Here is an 18,321-nt window from a genome sequence, read left to right on the forward strand (position 1 = left end):
GTCAGGAGCAACCGGGACTCATTAATGGAGGCCCCACCTCTCAACTTACAGGAAAGGATCTGCTACTAACAAGGGAGACCTACTCTATATGCAGGTGGTGCTAATGTTATAAGTGTGTATTTTATAAAACAATTGTTCAGCCTCACCTAAACATTGATCTGGAGGTCTAACCTTGGTATGAGATAATAATAATAATAATATTGTTGTTATTGTTACAAACACCACACTTAAACGAAGCAACCCTGCTTAACACAAGATGCAAGCATTCCTTCTCTGATGATAATTTAAGCTACAGGACATGTTCTCATGTTCTCACACACACAATAGTTCATGTCTCACCTGCTACTCTGATGTCACAAGACAGGGCCATCTCAAGCCCTCCTCCAAGAGCTGCTCCATCAATGGCTGCAATAGTTGGCATGGGCAGATTACCTAAAGCCAGACGAAAAAAGGGAACATTAAAATTATTAAAATAATAAGGATTGATCTAATTAGCATTCACATTTACCTAAAGACTCAGCACAGTCATAAAACTACACTGAATAGAATACAATTGGCTTTCAACACACAATCACAACTCACTCATACAATTACTGTATAATTCAGTTAACTGAGAAATTTACAATCTGATACTGAACTGAGTCATAGTGTGGAAGCAGCTGGAATATACTAAAAATAAGGGTATAGAGCCAGGTACACAGTGAATATGAACAGCATTCACCCCCTTGGATGTTGTCCCCGTTAATAGTGGATTCATAGTGAAGAGAGATTTCTACAAAGTAATGGTAATTAAACAGAAAAATATAATGTAAAGTAAGTGATAAATATCCCCACCCCATTAAAGTGACTCAACGGAGGTATAGCTAAATAATAATAATAATAATAATAATAATAATAATATAGGAGTCATAAGGGTTGCTTTCTCCTTTATACACGGTCACAGAGTTTGTGAGGAAAGCCTCCTCTAGGCAGATTTACGCAAGTGCCGTATTCCTTCTAGTTCTTAGTGATTGATTTAACTGAACCCCAGGGGATGGTCAGTGACTTTTGAATTATTTTTATTTTGTATCCATTCCCTGACTTGTACTCTTTAATAACCTTTTCTGGGAGTTGTGCAGAGAGTCATTTCGTCTTCATGGTGCATTTGTAGCCAGTAATTCTGATTATCCATGGCCTGGACCTTCCAAACTTGTCTTAATACTACAAGCACTTGAGACACAATTACTGCACAAGTGATCTCTATTTCACTGGCTGTGAGACTATTAGTGCCAACTTCCCAAACCTCTGTTGAATTAGGTCAGTCACATAAAAGTCAGTGAACATTCATGCAGTCACTTATTTTACAATGTATATTTTTATTTTGTTGAAATTACTTTGCAGAATTACTTTGTTTTCACTTTGACATTAGTGTTCATAATATATTTATATATCCAATATAAATCCAATAAAAGGGAAAACAGGGGGTGAATACTTCTATAGGCAGTGTAATTCTGCACCTAAATCTGAAACAAATTATAATAATTAATAGTTCAAATGATAAACTTAATTAATTAATTAATGAATTAACTAATAATTCTCCAAAGCCAAATCCTAGAGAGCCTTTGAATTCGAAGAGTATTTCTGGTGACAGAGTTTATTGCTGGCTAACTGAGTTGGGATATGGGCAATAATGAACAGAACTGGAGTGAAAAACAATCCTACAGCACATTTTTAAGACGTCTAACATCCAACTTTCTGGTAACTTAAATGCATGACCAATGGCCCAAGTGGCCACTGCATCAAATCCCCATCAGTTATGTTAACATTACCAGTGTAAAAGCTAACGCCAGCAGGATGTAGCATTCTTACAGTCTCACTCAAATCCTCTTATTTCTATAGTGCGGTGATTTTACTCAGGCAGGGAATCAAACCCTAATTTATTACTGGAGTGCAAGAATGTTATCACAGCTCACACGACCGTGCTCTATGCTCCATGCCATGCCCTCTTGGAACTCCCAATCACATGACAACAGAGGGAATGCTTAGACAGTTGCGCCACCCAGGAGTCCCCAATTACCTCAATGACTTCAGTCTCTTAGCGTTTAACTTTCTAAAGTGTGGAACTGATTCATCGCAAATAAAGAGTGAGACATAACTGAACCTCTGTGGACAGTGACAGTAGTGCAAATGTGAGAAATATGGGAACCTTTGCACTGCAGTTACTTCAGCCATGTACTGCAAGTAAAATGGGGAAGGAAGCCCATCTTTCAGTGATGCTACACAAGTTATTCTGTGAAATTAAACTTCGCTTTAAATATCTATTTTCCAGGAGAGAGGATGTGATCAGTTATGTCATTTCAGAAGCAGCTTCCTCAACACTATTTTAGTATACAGGCTCCTCTGAACTGGTATTTATATCTAGAAGTGTAAAAACCTTTATCATTCGTACCTTTAGCTTGAACACAATTTTCAAGGAAGAGAGAAAAAAAAAAGTAAACATGTAACGACAAGGGTTTCTTGTTTCTCTAGTCTGCCCTATAAGCAAGGGCATAGGTTTGATTTTTTCATGTCAAGAGCCTTTATTTAGAGATATGACAGCCAACACACTCATATGGAAGCGTTCACCTGTCAGTATGTTTCTGAGACAATAATTACACACTTTTGGTTATGTTAACAAACAGCATCACAGTTGGCTTCCTGTACTTATCGACAGCACATCTAAACAAGGGCCTATATTAGTACCATTCTAAGGGCCTGTGACCATTTATTAATTGAGTATTTAGACAGAATAGTTTGGGTTCTATCACTACATGTCCAAAGGGTATGGCTAAGTAAGTTAAGAAATGCTGACACATGCACACACACACACAGAGCAAGTCCCTGTAGAGGAAAAACTGCCAATAGATTAGGACTCTCTGGAGCACATCAACATACTACTGGCACCATGCCTAATGTCAAGTGTGGAATAGAGGGGTATACAGCTCAATGCTGGGGGGCTTCATACCCCTCTATTTCAGCAGTGGATGTGGCAGAGTTCTCTGGAATGATGATGGTGCTCAATCTAATACTTTTGGGGTGCGTTGGAGAGTTGGGGATGAGGAGGTGACCATCAAACATCCTAACTTCAACGTTCTGGTGGCTGAATGCAATCAAACCCTCAAAGCAATGCTCCTCCATAATCTAGCAGAAAGCCTTCTTCTCAGTAGAGTAGAAACAATTACTCCAACAAAAGCAGGATAGTTATTAACACCCTAGATTTCAGGAGAAACAATGAATGAGCAGGTGTCCCCATACTTTTGTCTATATACTTTTGTCTACATTTAGAGCATGATGCAGGGTGCAAATCAATACAGGACATGTGGTTCCCATATGTGGTTACATTGCCCTGCAAACAGGTAATAGTTGTATGGCCAGAGTAAGGGCTTGTATGCTGTTTTGGAATGAACATAATGATCAGGTCCCAGTGCTTCACTAAATGTACAATTAGTGTACAATGAGTGTAAATTCACATAGATGTAAAACTGGCCATGTTTCTTATACAAACAAGAACTAGATACTTACTTAGTTCTGTAATAAGAGACCTCGCTTTAGAGACAAATGGCCCAACTTCGCTCTGATGCATCTTGGCTCTCTCCTTCAAGTCAGCACCTGTTCATGAGAAATGGATCAAATGATGAACATCATTACCAAGAACACGTTACGTTATGTTTTCCAACATAAATCAAAACCCACCCACTTTCCAAGCTACTAGATCCCTGAAGTTGTGAGTAATTCTGTAGTTCGCATTATGCCCATTTTTGGCAGTCAATGGCAGATTTTCCATAGCAGAAAAGAACAGCGATTTTAAAAAAAAAAATCACGTCCATCACATTGCATTAAATAAATATTTGCAGAACCCTATATGTTTGTTCTATGTCCATGCGTCACTGGTCTGCCTGAATTTTTAGGTTGTTTAAGAGTTGTAATACTAATATTGCTGAACAGAATATTAGTACAGAACGTAATGGAGACGATTTCTGACAAACCCTACTCATTTCCGCCATTAAAAATCTAGCTCACACCTGCCAAATATGCACATAACAACATGGCGCTGGCTACAAAATGATGACACGACTTGCTGTCTATAAGAACTGTTAGTCACCATGAAATAAATGCGTCTTCATATGTAGATGCACTTTCCTTCACATACTGACTATAGAATTTGATTTCTACATACCTGCACAGAATACCCCCGGGACCACGCTGCATAAGATGACACCGCGCACTTTGTTGTTCTTCTTCACAGATTCAACAGCTTCATATAACTAGTGAAAGGAAGACAATAAGGACATAATAATTGACTAATTCACTTCCATACTGATGATGCTAAATATAGTTATACTTACCTTATTTACAAGGTTTTTGCTGATGGCATTTTTAGCTTTAGGTCGATTCATCCCAAAGACAACAATCCCTAGAAGCATAAAAGACTCTGGTCGGTCACTAAAAGTTGACTGGTAGTCAGATTTGAATGACATTTAATGACATTACACCATTACATCTTTTAACCCACTTTAAGACATAACACAGGGCAAACCAAGTTACTCAACTCTTTTTTAGATATTTCTAATATACAGACACAATCTTTAAGCACGCCTTTACGTTTATGAACTGAATCATTTTCACAAATCAGACAAGACACTGTTCAGGTCTAAATCTAAAGACAAGCATCACTTCAGTGCAATTCAATTCAGAAAAGCGAAACAAATAGAAAACAAGTGTAAAAACCTGCATGAACTACAATCACAACCAAAATGTAACAGTTATTTATAGAAGACGACAAACGTAGTTAAAGGATTTTTTTATTATTGAATGCGGTTGCCCAGCTACTTCTTCTGCAATTCAATAAATACCATCAAATATCAGTTAAAAATATTGGTCACATTTAGAGATTGTTCCTTCTTTTTTAAACTACCGTCTGATAATACAATCCTTTCTGACACCACTAGACATTTCTGTAAAAAAAATATAAAATAAATAAATAATAAAAAAAGGCCCTGGCCAACCAGCGTGGCTCCTGAGCAGCAGGGTTTTGTTTGGGTTGAATGGGTTAGACGGCCTACCAGCATGAACAACCTGACCACAAACTAACCAAAGCAAGCTGGTCGACCAGCATGATCTGCATGCCCACGCCAACCACCCAGTATGAACAGCTTGATGGCCAGCTTGGTCAAATGCCAGCCAGTCATTCAAACTCACATAAAAGTCATGCTTTGTTGGAGTTAGGCTGGTCAACCAGCTTAACCAGATGTCTACTAACACAGGGTATGTTTTCACCTGGATGACCTGTCCAGCTTGGACCACCTGAAACCAGAGCTGGTGTGTTTGTTTGTTTTTCAGCAGGACCTAGACTTCTTTGACAGGTTGAATTTTAATGCGGTCAAGCCAATTTCAACAAACTGGACAAGACAGGTTACTGGTGAGCAGGAGGACAGGAGTCAGAGCCAGAGCCAGAGCCAGAGCCAGATCAATGACTGATCACTTGTAGCTCTCAGACAGCTCCACCTTAAACGGTGCAGCAGTCATCTACAACCAGGCTCTGCACCACTTAAGGTGGAAGGAAGACCTCGGAACTTCAGTTTCATGGTCAGAGTGAAGGACGTGTGGAGACGCTGTGCAGCAGTGGGCTTCTCCTGCTCCTACAGAAACGTGTGGAAGCTCGCGACTGCAGTGGGCTGCTGCAGCTCGGCTCTGCGGCAGATAGGTCAGATTAGGCTGAATGGAGTCGGTATTAATGAGAAGCAGATATTTAGCGAGTGAGGACTGTGGACTGTTGGTACAGTGTGGAGCGGCTACCTGAGTCATCCCCGTCTAGATACCTAACGGTTAGCTCCTCCCCCGCCTTAGAGTCCGAGCTGTACCGTCTCGTGCTGCACGCAGCCCGCTGCACAACATCGAGGGTCGCCGTTTGGCCTCGAAACGCCTGAGAGAAGAGTCGACACCTGGCGAGCAGCGCCATACTCTCCAGCCTGCTGCAGTCAGTCAGTGTGTGTGTGTGTGTGTGTGTTTGTGTGTGTTTCGACTTTCAACTTTGAACTTGAGTGACGCAGTTGCCACGTGACTCTTCCCTCAAAAGCAGCACGGATTTCCCCGGATGCGTCCAAATCAAAACACGCCATGTTCACTAACTTATTATTTTTTTTGCGTCTTTACTCACTTTAAGCTTTTTTTGTGATCCTTTATTAACGTAATTGTGTTAAAATTAAAATTAATAAGCTACCTGCCCATGCGGGGGTTTTTAAATTAAAGGGGGAGTCTGTCCAACTGTGCAGAGTGGGGGTGATGGGAACCAGACAGCTGAAGAGTTGAAAGCCTGCATTACAGAAAGTTAGGAGTTGAAGTGGTCTTGAATGTGCTAAATAATGCCTGAGGAAGTGTTTAATTTTTTTAATGATACCTTTGGAACAAGATTTTTGGCTTATTTAAAATCCATGCATGGTGGAGAGATGCCTGGAGGCCAATCTTAGGCAAAATAGTCCCTGGAGAACCAGCTGGTACTGAGCTGGATTTTTCAGCCGGTTATTTTACTGCTGTCGGCATTTCTCTGATGGTTTTAGATAGTAAATAAAATGGTTAGAGGGCATTTTCAAGCGAAATAGTCCCTTGGGGAAGGGACTAGTGTCATGGCTGCCCTAGCCTGGGCAGCTCGACCTGCATTGGGAAGGTTTTCCTTTGAGTTTGATGGTTTAGCTGCTTTACCAATATGACCAACCTGGCCAAGCTAGTTAACCAGTATGATCTGACCTAGCTTGTTTATCAGCATGACCAGCTTGACCACAGGGGTTCACCAGTATGACCACCTTGACCAAAGTAGTCAACCATAACCATCAAAGACCAGAAGAAGCCAAAACCAGCTGGTCCTGAGCTGGACTTCTTCAGCAGGTTACTGTCAACGTTTCATATAAAACCTCAGGAAGCACATGTAGGTTCTCTGGTGGTTTTGGATAGTAGATCAAATGGTTTGAGATACATTGGTTAGAGTCATTTCCAGGCAAAATAGTCCCTATGGAAAACTTAACTCTAGTGTTAAGACTTCCCTACTGAAAATACCAGCCTGGGCAGCTCAAGCTGGTGACGCTGCTTGACCTGCATTGGGAAGGTTTTCCTTTGAGTTTGATGGTTTAGCTGCTTTACCAATATAACCAACCTGGCCAAGCTAGTTAACCAGTATGATCTGACCTATCTCGTTTATCAGCATGACCAATATGACCACCTTGACCAAAGTAGTCAACCATTATGACCAGCTTGATGATCAGGTTGGTGGTTGGTCAAACTTCACAGGTTACACAAGAGCTGAGCTGGTTAACCAGCTTGCCTGCTAGCTTAGGGTATGTTTTCACCAGTTTTTCAACCATCCTGACCATCAAAGACGAGAAAAAGCCGAAACCAGCTGGTCCTGAGCTGGATTTTTCAGCAGGTTATTTTACTACTGTCAACGTTTCATATAAAACCTCAGGAAGCACATGTAGGTTCTCTGGTGGTTTGGGGTGGTAAATAAAATGGCTAGGCCTACAGTTGTGTTGTAGACATCACAACCCCTGGTTTCCATCGCCACCACTATAAAGAAATGTGAGAGTTGAGCAGTTTCACAAATCTCTACAATGAATCATTTCATATCAAACCTACCATGAATGGCATTGTTTACACCTCAACCACTAAATTATCCAGACATTTGAAAGGTCAGTGGAATTCACCTTCATCAACCATTCAGTTAAATGTAGTTTTATATCTCAGAGATATAAATCAGAGATGGGTGGGACATTAATAAAGTCTGTGGCATTGGACGAACTGCTCGGGAAGGCTACAAGTACACTTCTAATACATATACACTATGTGGACAAAAGTATGGGGACAACTGCTTATTCTTTGTTTCATCCAAAATTAATGGTATTAAAGAGTTTATCCTGCTTTTGTTGGAGTTTTGTCGTCTCTACTCTCCAGGGAAGACTTTCTACTGGATTTTGGAGTAGCATTGCTGTGAGGATTTGATTGCATTCAGCGACACAAGAGCATTAGTGAGGCCGGGATGTTGTATGATCACCACTCTACCTCATTCCATCTCCCCAACTCATCCCAAAAGTAATGGATGGAGCACCATTCATTATTCCAGAGAAAACAGTTCTACCGCTCCAGAGTTCCATGCTGGGGGGCTTTACCAATAGGTCCATGTTTATCTTCTCCAGAGAGTCCTATTTTACTGGCAGTTCTTCTCTACAAGGACTAGACAAGCTGTTTGTGTGTGTGTGTTTATGGATTTGCACATCTGTGTCCTGTTTTTGGAGGGATACTTTTACTTTATTACACACTATTTTACACATTTTTTTACTTTTACTTGTGTAACAGGTTGTAATTAGGTTACTCTGCATCTCTGATCACAAATTGAGCCAAAATAACATTTTAATATGGATCAAAAATGTCTTTTTAACACCATTTTATATTCATTTCTCATAATTAACATTATTAATGCCTCTATAGAGACCCTCAAGCTACAGAACACAGTTCCTGACTTTCTGAAGTGAATGGGACGTAGACAGTCTCTGCAGTAGTCAGATATAATGCATATGTCATGTTGCCTTTTGCACCATATGCAGGGGTGTCATATGGGGCGGTGAGTTAGGACGAACAAATATATTAGATGAGTATTATGGCAGAATTGTTGAGAGTTTTGGGGCCCAGTGTAATTTCTTTTCATGGGGTCCAAAATCCCTTGCAGTGCCCCTGACCATTCCACACTAAAACTCAATAATACATCAGAAAAAGGACGGACACAGATTCAGGTCTCTTTGGCTGTGGTCAGCAGCCATTTTTTCCCACATTCCTATAGATAAAGCTAAAGCCAATCATATAAGAGCCTATTTCCATGATGAATTAGCCTAACTTGTGTCTAATGTAATGATTAGATAATGCACTGCTGGCCGGAAAACAGCAGATTTACTGAATGAGAACATTGTCCTTTACATTACAGCATGCAGTACTGCATCCGTAACAGCTTAGTGGCTCAATGACTACATTTGAGGATGATATAACCTTGTCCTCAGTGTGTACCAGATTTCCTGAATTATACTGCCATGTCTATCTCATTCACACAAGCGCAGAGCATTACTTTGCCTTTAAAGGTCAGAGTGGATGCTGTAGCGCTGCACACGGCTGCCGACGGTTTGGAAATCACCTTTCATTTATATCGATGCAGTCTGTTACTCTCCCACTGCTAGTTTCGACACAGAAACAGGATATAATTATCACATTCAGTCAGAATACTGTGGAAACGGCAAGCTTCCTCTTGGCCTATTTTCTGTGTGTCTTGCAGTATTACAAGCCATACCATACTGCCCTTAAAGCAACATTCATTTTATTGAGAATTTATCAACATGAAAAAAGCTACCTATTGTTCCTTTAAATAGAACCAAGGGTAAAAACTGCGCACCTCTATAGAAATGACAACACAAGTAAAACAAAATCAGACGGAGGCACGGTCAGTCCAGAGCTGCAGTTCATTCAAAACCTCTACATGATTCATAGTACATAATACATTTTCCCTAACCACCCTGGGAAGGCGAAAAAGACAAAATGGTGCTTCAGTGCTTACACACATTTATTGTAAACAAAAAAATGAACATACAATGTACAACAATTTTTTTGAGAAGGAGAGAGCGTTAAGTTTGCATGGAGTAGCCTGGCTTTTTGGCTTCCAGGCTACTAGCAGGAGTCATCAAGAGGACACGCCAAACTACAACAGTAAGTGCACAAAACCACTATTCATCTCAATGAACTGCAGCTTTTAGACACCATCTGAACGTACGGTGCAGTAGCAGACACAGTGGAAAACAGGTGTTGTGCAAAACAGAGAAGCCTCAGTTTGAGAAATATCCTTGCGAGACTGAGTCATGTTCAGTAGTGCTTTTGGTGGACTCGATAACAGACCCCTGTCGTGTTGCAATCAGCTTTTTCAGGGAAGCCACTTCTGCCGACAGGTCAGCGATACCCTTTTTCAAGTACAAGTTCTCAGACTCCGAACTGACGTAGCGGTCGTCTTTAAGGTCAACGATCAGTTTCTTAGTCACAGGCCCTGGCGAGTCAGGGCAAAGTCTATTCTTGCAGCCGCTCGGCGGAGCCTCCCGCTGGTCTTTGTGCCAGTACTCAGGCTGGTGATTCCAGTCTTGGACATTGTTCACCTGCAGAGACAGTGGACTAAGAGAAGACTGGGTGTACTCAGGTGTACCACCATGAGCCATCTGGTAGCATCCCCTTGCAGACATGTCGATGGGGGAAGAGGACTTCCCAGAGGAGTCGTAGTCCGGATCGATAGCCTCCACTTTGATCTGGATGGCCCGGGCTTTGATGCGCAGTTTGTGGGGCAGGGCAGAGGTGTTGGTGTCCGGCACTTTGAGGGCGGACACTATTACGCTTTTTGGGTCAGCGGTGGATGGCGCTGGACCTTTGGGAACCTGCTGTTCGTCCTCGCCGTCTGACGACTTGCTCACAGTTCCGTCGTCTCCGTCCGAGGTGCGGGGCGAGTTGCTGGACGACCTGGTCATCTGGAGGAACGGGGAGGGCTGGGAGTAGCCTCCAGGAAAGGGGCTGTTCAGGTAATTTTTGTACAGTTCATAGGGACTGGCTTGGTCCCTGGTGTAGCTGCCATTCTCCATAGGTTCTTGTTTGATGATTTCAGGGGTCCTGCAAATGTCCATCAAGGGGCTGCTCTGCATCACTGTGCTGGAGTCAGACCCATCAGATAAGGCGCTGTGAGGTGAGTGCTTGATTACCGATATGCAGCTACTACCTAATCGCGACGGCTCCAGCTCTGCGGCATAGGAGCTTTTGGCGCTGCCGGGTGACACAAAGTCACGGTAAAGGGCGCTGGTGGAAGTGGAGAGCTTCTGCACCTCCTGAGCATACACAGCTGAGCTCACCAAGCCGAACTTCAGCTTGAGGGACAGCAGCTCAGCCTTGAGCGAAGCGTTCTCCTCACCCAGCGCCATCAGCTTGCTCTCTAGTACCATGTCATTGAACCGCCGCTTCTCCCGTGAGCGCTTGGCCGCCTCGTTGTTCTTGCGCCTCCGCTCCCAGTACAGGTTGTCTTTCTTCTCCTCGGGAATGAACTCCCGCTTCCTGCGGCACGAGGTGTTTTTGCCTTTGAAGGGAATGGTGGACAGCTTGTGACTGAGCAAGTCCCTGTCCGAACCCTGCAAAGCCACGGCTAAGACCAGGGCATCCTCCCCGCCATAGGTTGACTCTTTCTTTATGGCCTGCATGTTACACAACGTCGTGATCCGGATTGCATAAGCTCAGTAGTTTTCACTCATGTACAGCAGCTGCAGACATACAGCATCTTCACCGTAAACCAAGTGCTATAGATACCATGAGTTTCTGTTAATGATTCCTGGTGGAGACTTTGTTCCTTGTGGACCTGAAGAAGAAAAAACACATAGAAGCCATTGTTAGGAAGCATATATACAGAATACGTGAGGTGAGTTACTGTTAAACAAGAGTGGCTTGTCTTTAACAATGGCTGACTTCAGTTCTTCCGAGCAAGAACCTCTGCTTTCCTTAAAGCAGACTCAGACATGTCTGAGTCACCTATAATAAATCTTTCTAAATTACAGGCTTATTACTAGTACTGTGTAGCAGATTCAGACAGACGTTTATCATGACTAACCACATTTTTCCACCCATGAGAAAGTAAAGCGTTTGTGATGTTACACCAAAGCAACTGATGAAATGGCAATCTCAGCAGTGGTGGCGTTTACAGATGGCAGCTATATGATGTGTAACTAAACGAAGATTTTGATTATTAAAGGTGGAACAAAAAAATCAATGAACAAATAATAAACCAACAAACAATAAATAGATTAAAGGATCTGTATTAGATGTTTAGTATGTAAACATTTCTCCTTCTTGTCCTTTAATGCAAACTAATCTGAAAAATGAAATGGAAAGCATCTTTCATCTACTCAGCCAACCGTTTAGCCCCGCCCACTCACAGTGAAGTTATAGGGAGTGCAACAGGACACATTACAAGTCAGCTAATCACAGCTGAGGTTGTTTACATATATGATATTGTCTTAAAAGCTCTGTCTGTTTTTTATGGGACACAGAGAGGTTGGAGAACATCTGAAGTCATTTGATGATGAATTATGACACGTTTTTCAAAACATAAACCCACACGTGTCTTACGTGCACCTCAGGGGGAAAAAACACATGAAAAAATGTAGGATACAAGTTCTTCAACCGACCAAATAACAATAACAAATGACAGTTTATTCAAGAGTTCATTTACTTGCTACATCTTATGAATGGCAGCAGTGTGCTCCTGGCAGCAGTGTGCTCCTGACAGCAGCTCATTGTGCTCTCCCAGTCTTTGAATTCCTCAGTGCTTCTGAACCATGACATCACCGAGTTTCAGACAGGCACGGTCCTGCCACCCAGGCAATGAGATTTAGCAGCATGTCAGCCGATAAAGTGATATTATGCAAATGTAACCAAGCTGCAACACCCAGTTGCTCCTGATCACAGAGGGAGTTCATGTTGGTTCATGAACGGTTTGGCAAATGTACTCTCTCCCCTCAGAACGACTCCACGCTGGTCTGAGAACAGTCAGTGTGGGTGGGTTAAATATAACCATATGTTTGAGCCTTTGTATGATCAGACAGATTTCTTTACACACACACTCCAGGACTGCACTCCACTAAAACACTGGTGGAAGTAACAATGCTTGGGTTTCATCTGCTCCTTCATAACAACATCAACAAGATTTTTACAAATCTGCCAAAAAAAGTAGTTCCTGACTATAGTCAATGGTTTTCTATAGAAAAATAAACCAAAAACTAAGAGAAATAATATTCTGGTATATGGTTCTTTTTTATTGCACCAAAAGGCTTCCAAGAGTGAGATACCCCTGAATACTTAAAACCTGATAACAGAAGCGACACCTATGGAGCCTCAAAAGTAGGAAGGAAGAAAAAAAGAAATAAATTTAGTAACATTATTAATTCCCTAGTTTTAAGAAAAATCAATCAATACATTTAATAATCTGTTTCCTTAATTTAAGAAATTGTTCCATTGGTTAAACTGATGTAACAATTTATTACATTAAGGAGACAGGTTTTGATTTGAGTGATCAATTTATTAAACTAAGATAACTATTTAAGTTTCTAAATATTATTTTTTTTTCTTAGAGGCTCCCATGCCCATTTGCTATCCACTGTTTTATTGCATTATCCACTGTATTTATAGCTTTCTTTACCAGCTCGCCTGTAGAACTGATTACATTAAATTAAAGCATGTTCCCGAGTTCAAAAACTCATAAAAGTATGAATTAAGCATTTAAAATAACTATTATTAAAGGTGTTGTATAAGATTATGCAACGCCAAAGCAAGGCTGCTATTGAAGCATGCGGGTGACGTCACCGCCGGAGGTCGGTTACGCAAAAAGTGCTGAATCCGAATCATGAGCCGCTCATGTTTACAACAAAAGCACGCAGTAAATGAACCCACCCGACTGTTACCGACACACAGCCCCCACCAAACACACACGCCGGTGCACTGAGGCGAGGGGCTGCTATTTTGCTCGTCCGAAAAGTGGGCTGATCATGGTGACCTTCAACGTGTCGGTCCCAGCAGCACACATACCGAGGCACTGCCCAGCAGGCTACTTCACACCGCCACAAAAAACAGAAAGACACTCCACAGCAGCACTGCGCACAGACTGACCCCAGACCCGGGCTGCTGCAGCGCGACCGCGTGCCTGAGGCGGCTCGAAACGTGCAGCTAACAAAAACACGAGCGCGAGCTCCGGCTCGGCTGCACCCCGGGCGCGCGGAACAAAGGAATGCGCCCGGCCATCGCCATCGCCACCACCACCACCACCTCCTCCTCCTCCTCCACCATCATCATCATCATCATCATCATCATCATCACACGTGGCTGAACCCAAACAACAGAATCAAACTCGCACGAGGACAGCACCACATCCACATCTGGAACATCACTCACGGGAGTAGGAGGAGGAGGAGGAGGAGGAGGAGGATGATGGGGGGGGGGCATTCTTTGTGTCATTCAAATCCGTAGATTTGATTGCAGCCGGACACATAGCCTACATTTCAGGTGTCCAGCAGCCCAGCCCGACCGCTCCACGTCCTGCCAGCCCATGTATTGTGTCCGTGCATGTGTGGCACGACTATGGGTGCTGGACCAGGCTAGAATGGGTGTAGCACAGAGCAGTTCTTTCTGACAGGCCTGCACCTCCACGTTGCCACCCCATTAAAGATAGTTTGTCCAAAGGCTGCGGCGGGACGCCTTTATTAGACCGGGCTGTTGTGAACTATATTTGGAGCAGCTGGGGCTCAGGCAGAGCCTTCTTCCCCATGGCCCAGATTCAGATATCTGCTGAGGGTTTGACTGGAATAAGCGAGATCCGTTGCGCTTCGCAGCAAAGCAGTAAAGCAGTGCTCGTTACGCAACGGGTACAGAGGCCTGATCCGCTCCGGTTACGCCGAAACAGATGGAAAATGGGCAAGATGCGTTTGGGACGATGAAGAACCCCTAAGGTGTTTAGATCCATATGTAAACATTAGGCAAAATCCATCACCCCGTGGGAGCTATGCGCAGATAACCATGCATAGACCAACAACGATCCTAAAATAATAAGATAATAATTAAAACCATGTAATATATACTGAGCTAATCTGTTTATCCAAGCGCCAGCGCTGTAATACACCCACCCACACTGGATTCTGGGTCACTGTGCCATTCCAGTTGTTTTGGTAACGTTTTGAACACGATTTAATGGATTTATGGATAAAGTTTGCAGTGTAAGTGAGGGGATGGACGTGGTGGCGGATGCACATCGTGCGTAACGCTGGCCAAATCCTACACACAGCTGCAATTAAAGTTTTTTTTTTTTAATTAGAAAAATTAAATTAAATTCTATTGCAAATGTCCTTAATTAGCCAGCTGGACCTTCAGAAATAGCATGAGTATTAGACTGACTAAAAATAGCCCCTGTAAGGAGACTACCAGTTGAAAATAGCCTAAACAAACCAGCAACTCGCCGGGACGAGAAAGAGGAGCGCACCTACCTTCAGCTCAGTTCAGCCAGGCTCACTTAGATAGTCCGCAGTCAAAACACGGGCTGTGTGGACGACCCGAGCGTGGAAGCGTTCATCTGCAAAAGGATGAAACTTCCTTCAGTTGTGAGGTAATGTTTCCGTGCCTCTCCTTCGCCCTTTTCCTCCCGGACTGGCCGCTGCCTCATGGATCTGTGTTAGTAGGTCAGTGGAGAAGAGTATTGGCAGTGCGCGTTTAACTGACGCGCGTCCCGGCCAATCAGAAACGGGCATTTTCCGATTTGCACCAATCAAACACGTCGCCAGCCCAATGCAAATGAATGAGCTCCGCTTTGAGGAGGGGGGCCATGCTTACTGTATGTCGGGACAGGCATGCGGAGAATCACCGATCCAATGGAGGAGTGCGGGTGAAAGAATAGCGCTAGCCATGAGGAACTCAAAGGGGATTGGAGCACTACAGCTCACCTTATCTTACCTTACCTTAAAACACACACACACACACACACATACACACACACATACAAACACAAACACAGTATGGACTGTATATATATATTTTTTTATTTATTTATATAAAAGTCGAGTTTTACAAAACGCTGACGTCAGCATGTGGTCATATAACATTATAAAAGGCAGCCTGTGCAATTACATCACGCCACCTGGTTCATTTCATAACTAACCAACCCCATACATTTTTTATGTTTGGTAAAAAAAAAACAAAAAAACAACAGATTTCGCCTCAATGAAGGATATTGTGGATATTTTCGAACAATGTAGACGTTAGAAAGACTAGGAAAGACTTGGAAAATCGCCGATTACGTGTGTTTTGAGGGAAAACTGCAACTCTCACAAAAGCGGCAACAGCGGCCTCTACCGCTCAGCTTCAGAAACACAGGGGCCTGCAGAAGGGCTCAGCTCAGAGCCAGAGAGCCACCTGCTGTTTAACAAGAAAACTGCCCTTTAAAACAGCCTTTAACGCCCACAGAGTTCACAAAAGCGCAAGTGGGTAGAGCAGACTAAACCCATAATCAAGAGAATGTGCTGTTACTTCAATCAAAGTGATTTTAACTACAAGGATTTGACCACTTCAAACACTGCAAAGGGGTGGGGGGAGTTAAACAACTTTGAGGGGGGTACATTTATGGCATTTGGCGAATGGTCTTATCCAGAGTCTTACATCTGAATTATGCTTCATGGATAGACAGATGTGGCACTAGGAGTCATGCCCAAGCAGTTTAATTGGTGTAGTGTGGTGCACTGGCCTGGCTGGGGAATTGAACCCTAGTCAGCCATTGGGGAGGTAGCTTGTTACCCATTAGGCTACACTTTTTGTATACTTAATTAATTACTAACTCATCTGCTAGCGATTTTCTTTGTATATAAAACAAAGGCCTGTACACTTTAATTAATTGCACACCTCATTAATGCACACACTTTTCTCCAGTTCAGTGGGACATGTTATTCTGACATGAAGAAACCCCAAAACCTATCCCATCCTATCAATAGAGACGATAAATGGAATATTAGGTGGATGCTTCCTGTCGTTTTCCCCCTGGACTTTCTATCTGATACATGGCTGATTCGGACATTACTGAACTTCAGATCAAATCAGACCTGTTTACATACCGTGTTGAGCACTGATCATAAGAGAGGGGAAGCAGGACACTACGCCATTAGACTCAAAGTGGACGAAAAGTGCACCTGTAAAGTCTTTAGTTAAGATCTTAAATGGTGTGAATTGTTTGTCTCTACACATGTAAAGTGTGACCCAGCACTCGAACATTCAAGTAAACACAGTGTTACTTACTGAGTAACTTATCGAACTGCAGCACAATGTCTTTGTACATCCAGCCTCGTCACACAGTACAGATAATATCAGTCATTTATCAGAAAGGTATACAAAGTAAACACTAAATATGTATTTGTAATTAAATAATAATTACTAACATTGAGCAGAGTAAAGATTCCTCATAAATTCCTCATATACAGCTGTAAAAGTTTGGACACCCATTGAATAATTACATTTATTAAGTGGAAATTTGCTTATCTTCCAGAGGACAGCATTTCCTGCATGTTTTAGGGCAAGAGTTGTATTTATTTACTGAATCTTACATACTGGGAAACTGATATATGTTGTACATTTCACATTTCATTGTTGGTTGCTTAAACTGATCAGATAAAAAGTAATTGTGTATTTAAATGTGGTGAAAGTACTTTTTTATACTTAAAAAAATAGGTATCCAGATGTCTGCAAATGTACCAATAAATAAATAAATAAATAAACAAACAAACAGGTCAGCATTAATCCATAGAAACTCATTTCAGTCCATGTAACTGAGTAAAGTGGAACAACTTACCCCCATCCCTCTCCCTCACATCTTCAGACCTGTTGATTACAGACCTATCATACTATGTCCTCCTGCATAGCAGCCCCAAAACCTGCCTGTATCCCACAATAGTGAACAGTGTATCCAGAGATCCATAAACCTTCTGTAAAACACAGACAGAGTGGACACTGACGCACAGATGAGCGATCATTTCTTTATTTGGAAATAATATCAGGATATGGTTTACAGTCTACACAGGATAAGAAGTCCTCTATACAAAATCTCAGACGATGCGACCCTAGATAGACCCTAGAATGCCGCGGCAGATCAGAAGGCCAAGGCCTTTTCTGGTTGGTGTCGTTCATATAGAGCAGAGATCACTGACCCGTCCATCTTAGAGATGTACCTTCTTGCAGGTTTCACCTCCATTCACTAATCATGGCCCTGTGAAGGTAGCAGGCAGACAGAACAGATAAAGCATAGGTCGGTGTTTGCCGGATGGTAGCAATCTCTCCGGGGGCAGGGTCGGTGACCCCTGGTACTGAGCAAAGGAACGTATTCCTTATAAAGGAACTCTTTGAGCAGGCTGAGGATGGTTAGCATCACGCCATGCTTTGCTGACTTTGTAGCGCAGTTTGTGGGGCAAAAGTGGCAGCCCAGAGGCACGCTCTGCTTCTTTACTGGGTTTCATTTCACTACTAATCTCTTTAGTGACAGGACTGCTGCCTTCCTGTGCCTGACTATGGGCCATGCCATAGCCTGGTCCATTATCAGCAGGCTTTGGGCCATGAAGCATCAGCATCTCGCCCCGGGAGAGAGGACCAGGGTAGCTGTTGTGGCTCGAGCTCATGTCTGGAAGCCCATGGCTTTGGCACGTCTCATATGCAACAGGCATGCACTGTGGGGGACTG

At 42.8% G+C, this 18,321-nt stretch overlaps 2 protein-coding genes across 4 annotated transcripts in view; both read right to left on the reverse strand.

The window, feature by feature from the left end:
- Positions 1–6,034, reverse strand: part of auh (AU RNA binding protein/enoyl-CoA hydratase) — a 33,895-nt gene extending 27,861 nt beyond the window's left edge. Inside the window, exons 1-5 of the mRNA XM_072659312.1 lie at positions 5,815–6,034; positions 4,365–4,432; positions 4,196–4,283; positions 3,541–3,627; positions 340–432 (exon numbers count right to left, since the gene is read on the reverse strand). Of these exons, the coding sequence (XP_072515413.1) occupies positions 340–432; positions 3,541–3,627; positions 4,196–4,283; positions 4,365–4,432; positions 5,815–5,977 (499 nt within the window). The 5' untranslated portion in view covers positions 5,978–6,034. The remainder of the gene's footprint in view (positions 1–339; positions 433–3,540; positions 3,628–4,195; positions 4,284–4,364; positions 4,433–5,814) is intronic.
- A 3,311-nt stretch (positions 6,035–9,345) lies between these two features.
- On the reverse strand, positions 9,346–15,279 carry nfil3 (nuclear factor, interleukin 3 regulated). 3 transcript variants are annotated; one of them, XM_072659132.1, is made up of 2 exons: positions 15,096–15,279; positions 9,346–11,425 (listed from the first exon to the last, which is right to left on the reverse strand). In XM_072659132.1, the coding sequence occupies exon 2, from the start codon at positions 11,268–11,270 to the stop codon at positions 9,870–9,872; it is 1,401 nt and encodes a 466-aa protein (XP_072515233.1). In that variant the 5' UTR covers positions 11,271–11,425; positions 15,096–15,279; the 3' UTR covers positions 9,346–9,869. The 3 variants fall into 3 exon arrangements, with proteins under 3 accessions (XP_072515233.1, XP_072515234.1, XP_072515235.1); XM_072659133.1 differs by lacking the exon at positions 15,096–15,279 and adding an exon at positions 13,513–13,838; XM_072659134.1 differs by lacking the exon at positions 15,096–15,279 and adding an exon at positions 12,296–13,499.
- Between the last annotated feature and the right edge of the window lie 3,042 nt (positions 15,280–18,321).

The sequence above is a fragment of the Salminus brasiliensis genome, chromosome 16 (genome assembly GCF_030463535.1).
Source record: "Salminus brasiliensis chromosome 16, fSalBra1.hap2, whole genome shotgun sequence".
In the NCBI taxonomy this organism is placed as follows: Eukaryota; Metazoa; Chordata; class Actinopteri; order Characiformes; family Bryconidae; genus Salminus; species Salminus brasiliensis.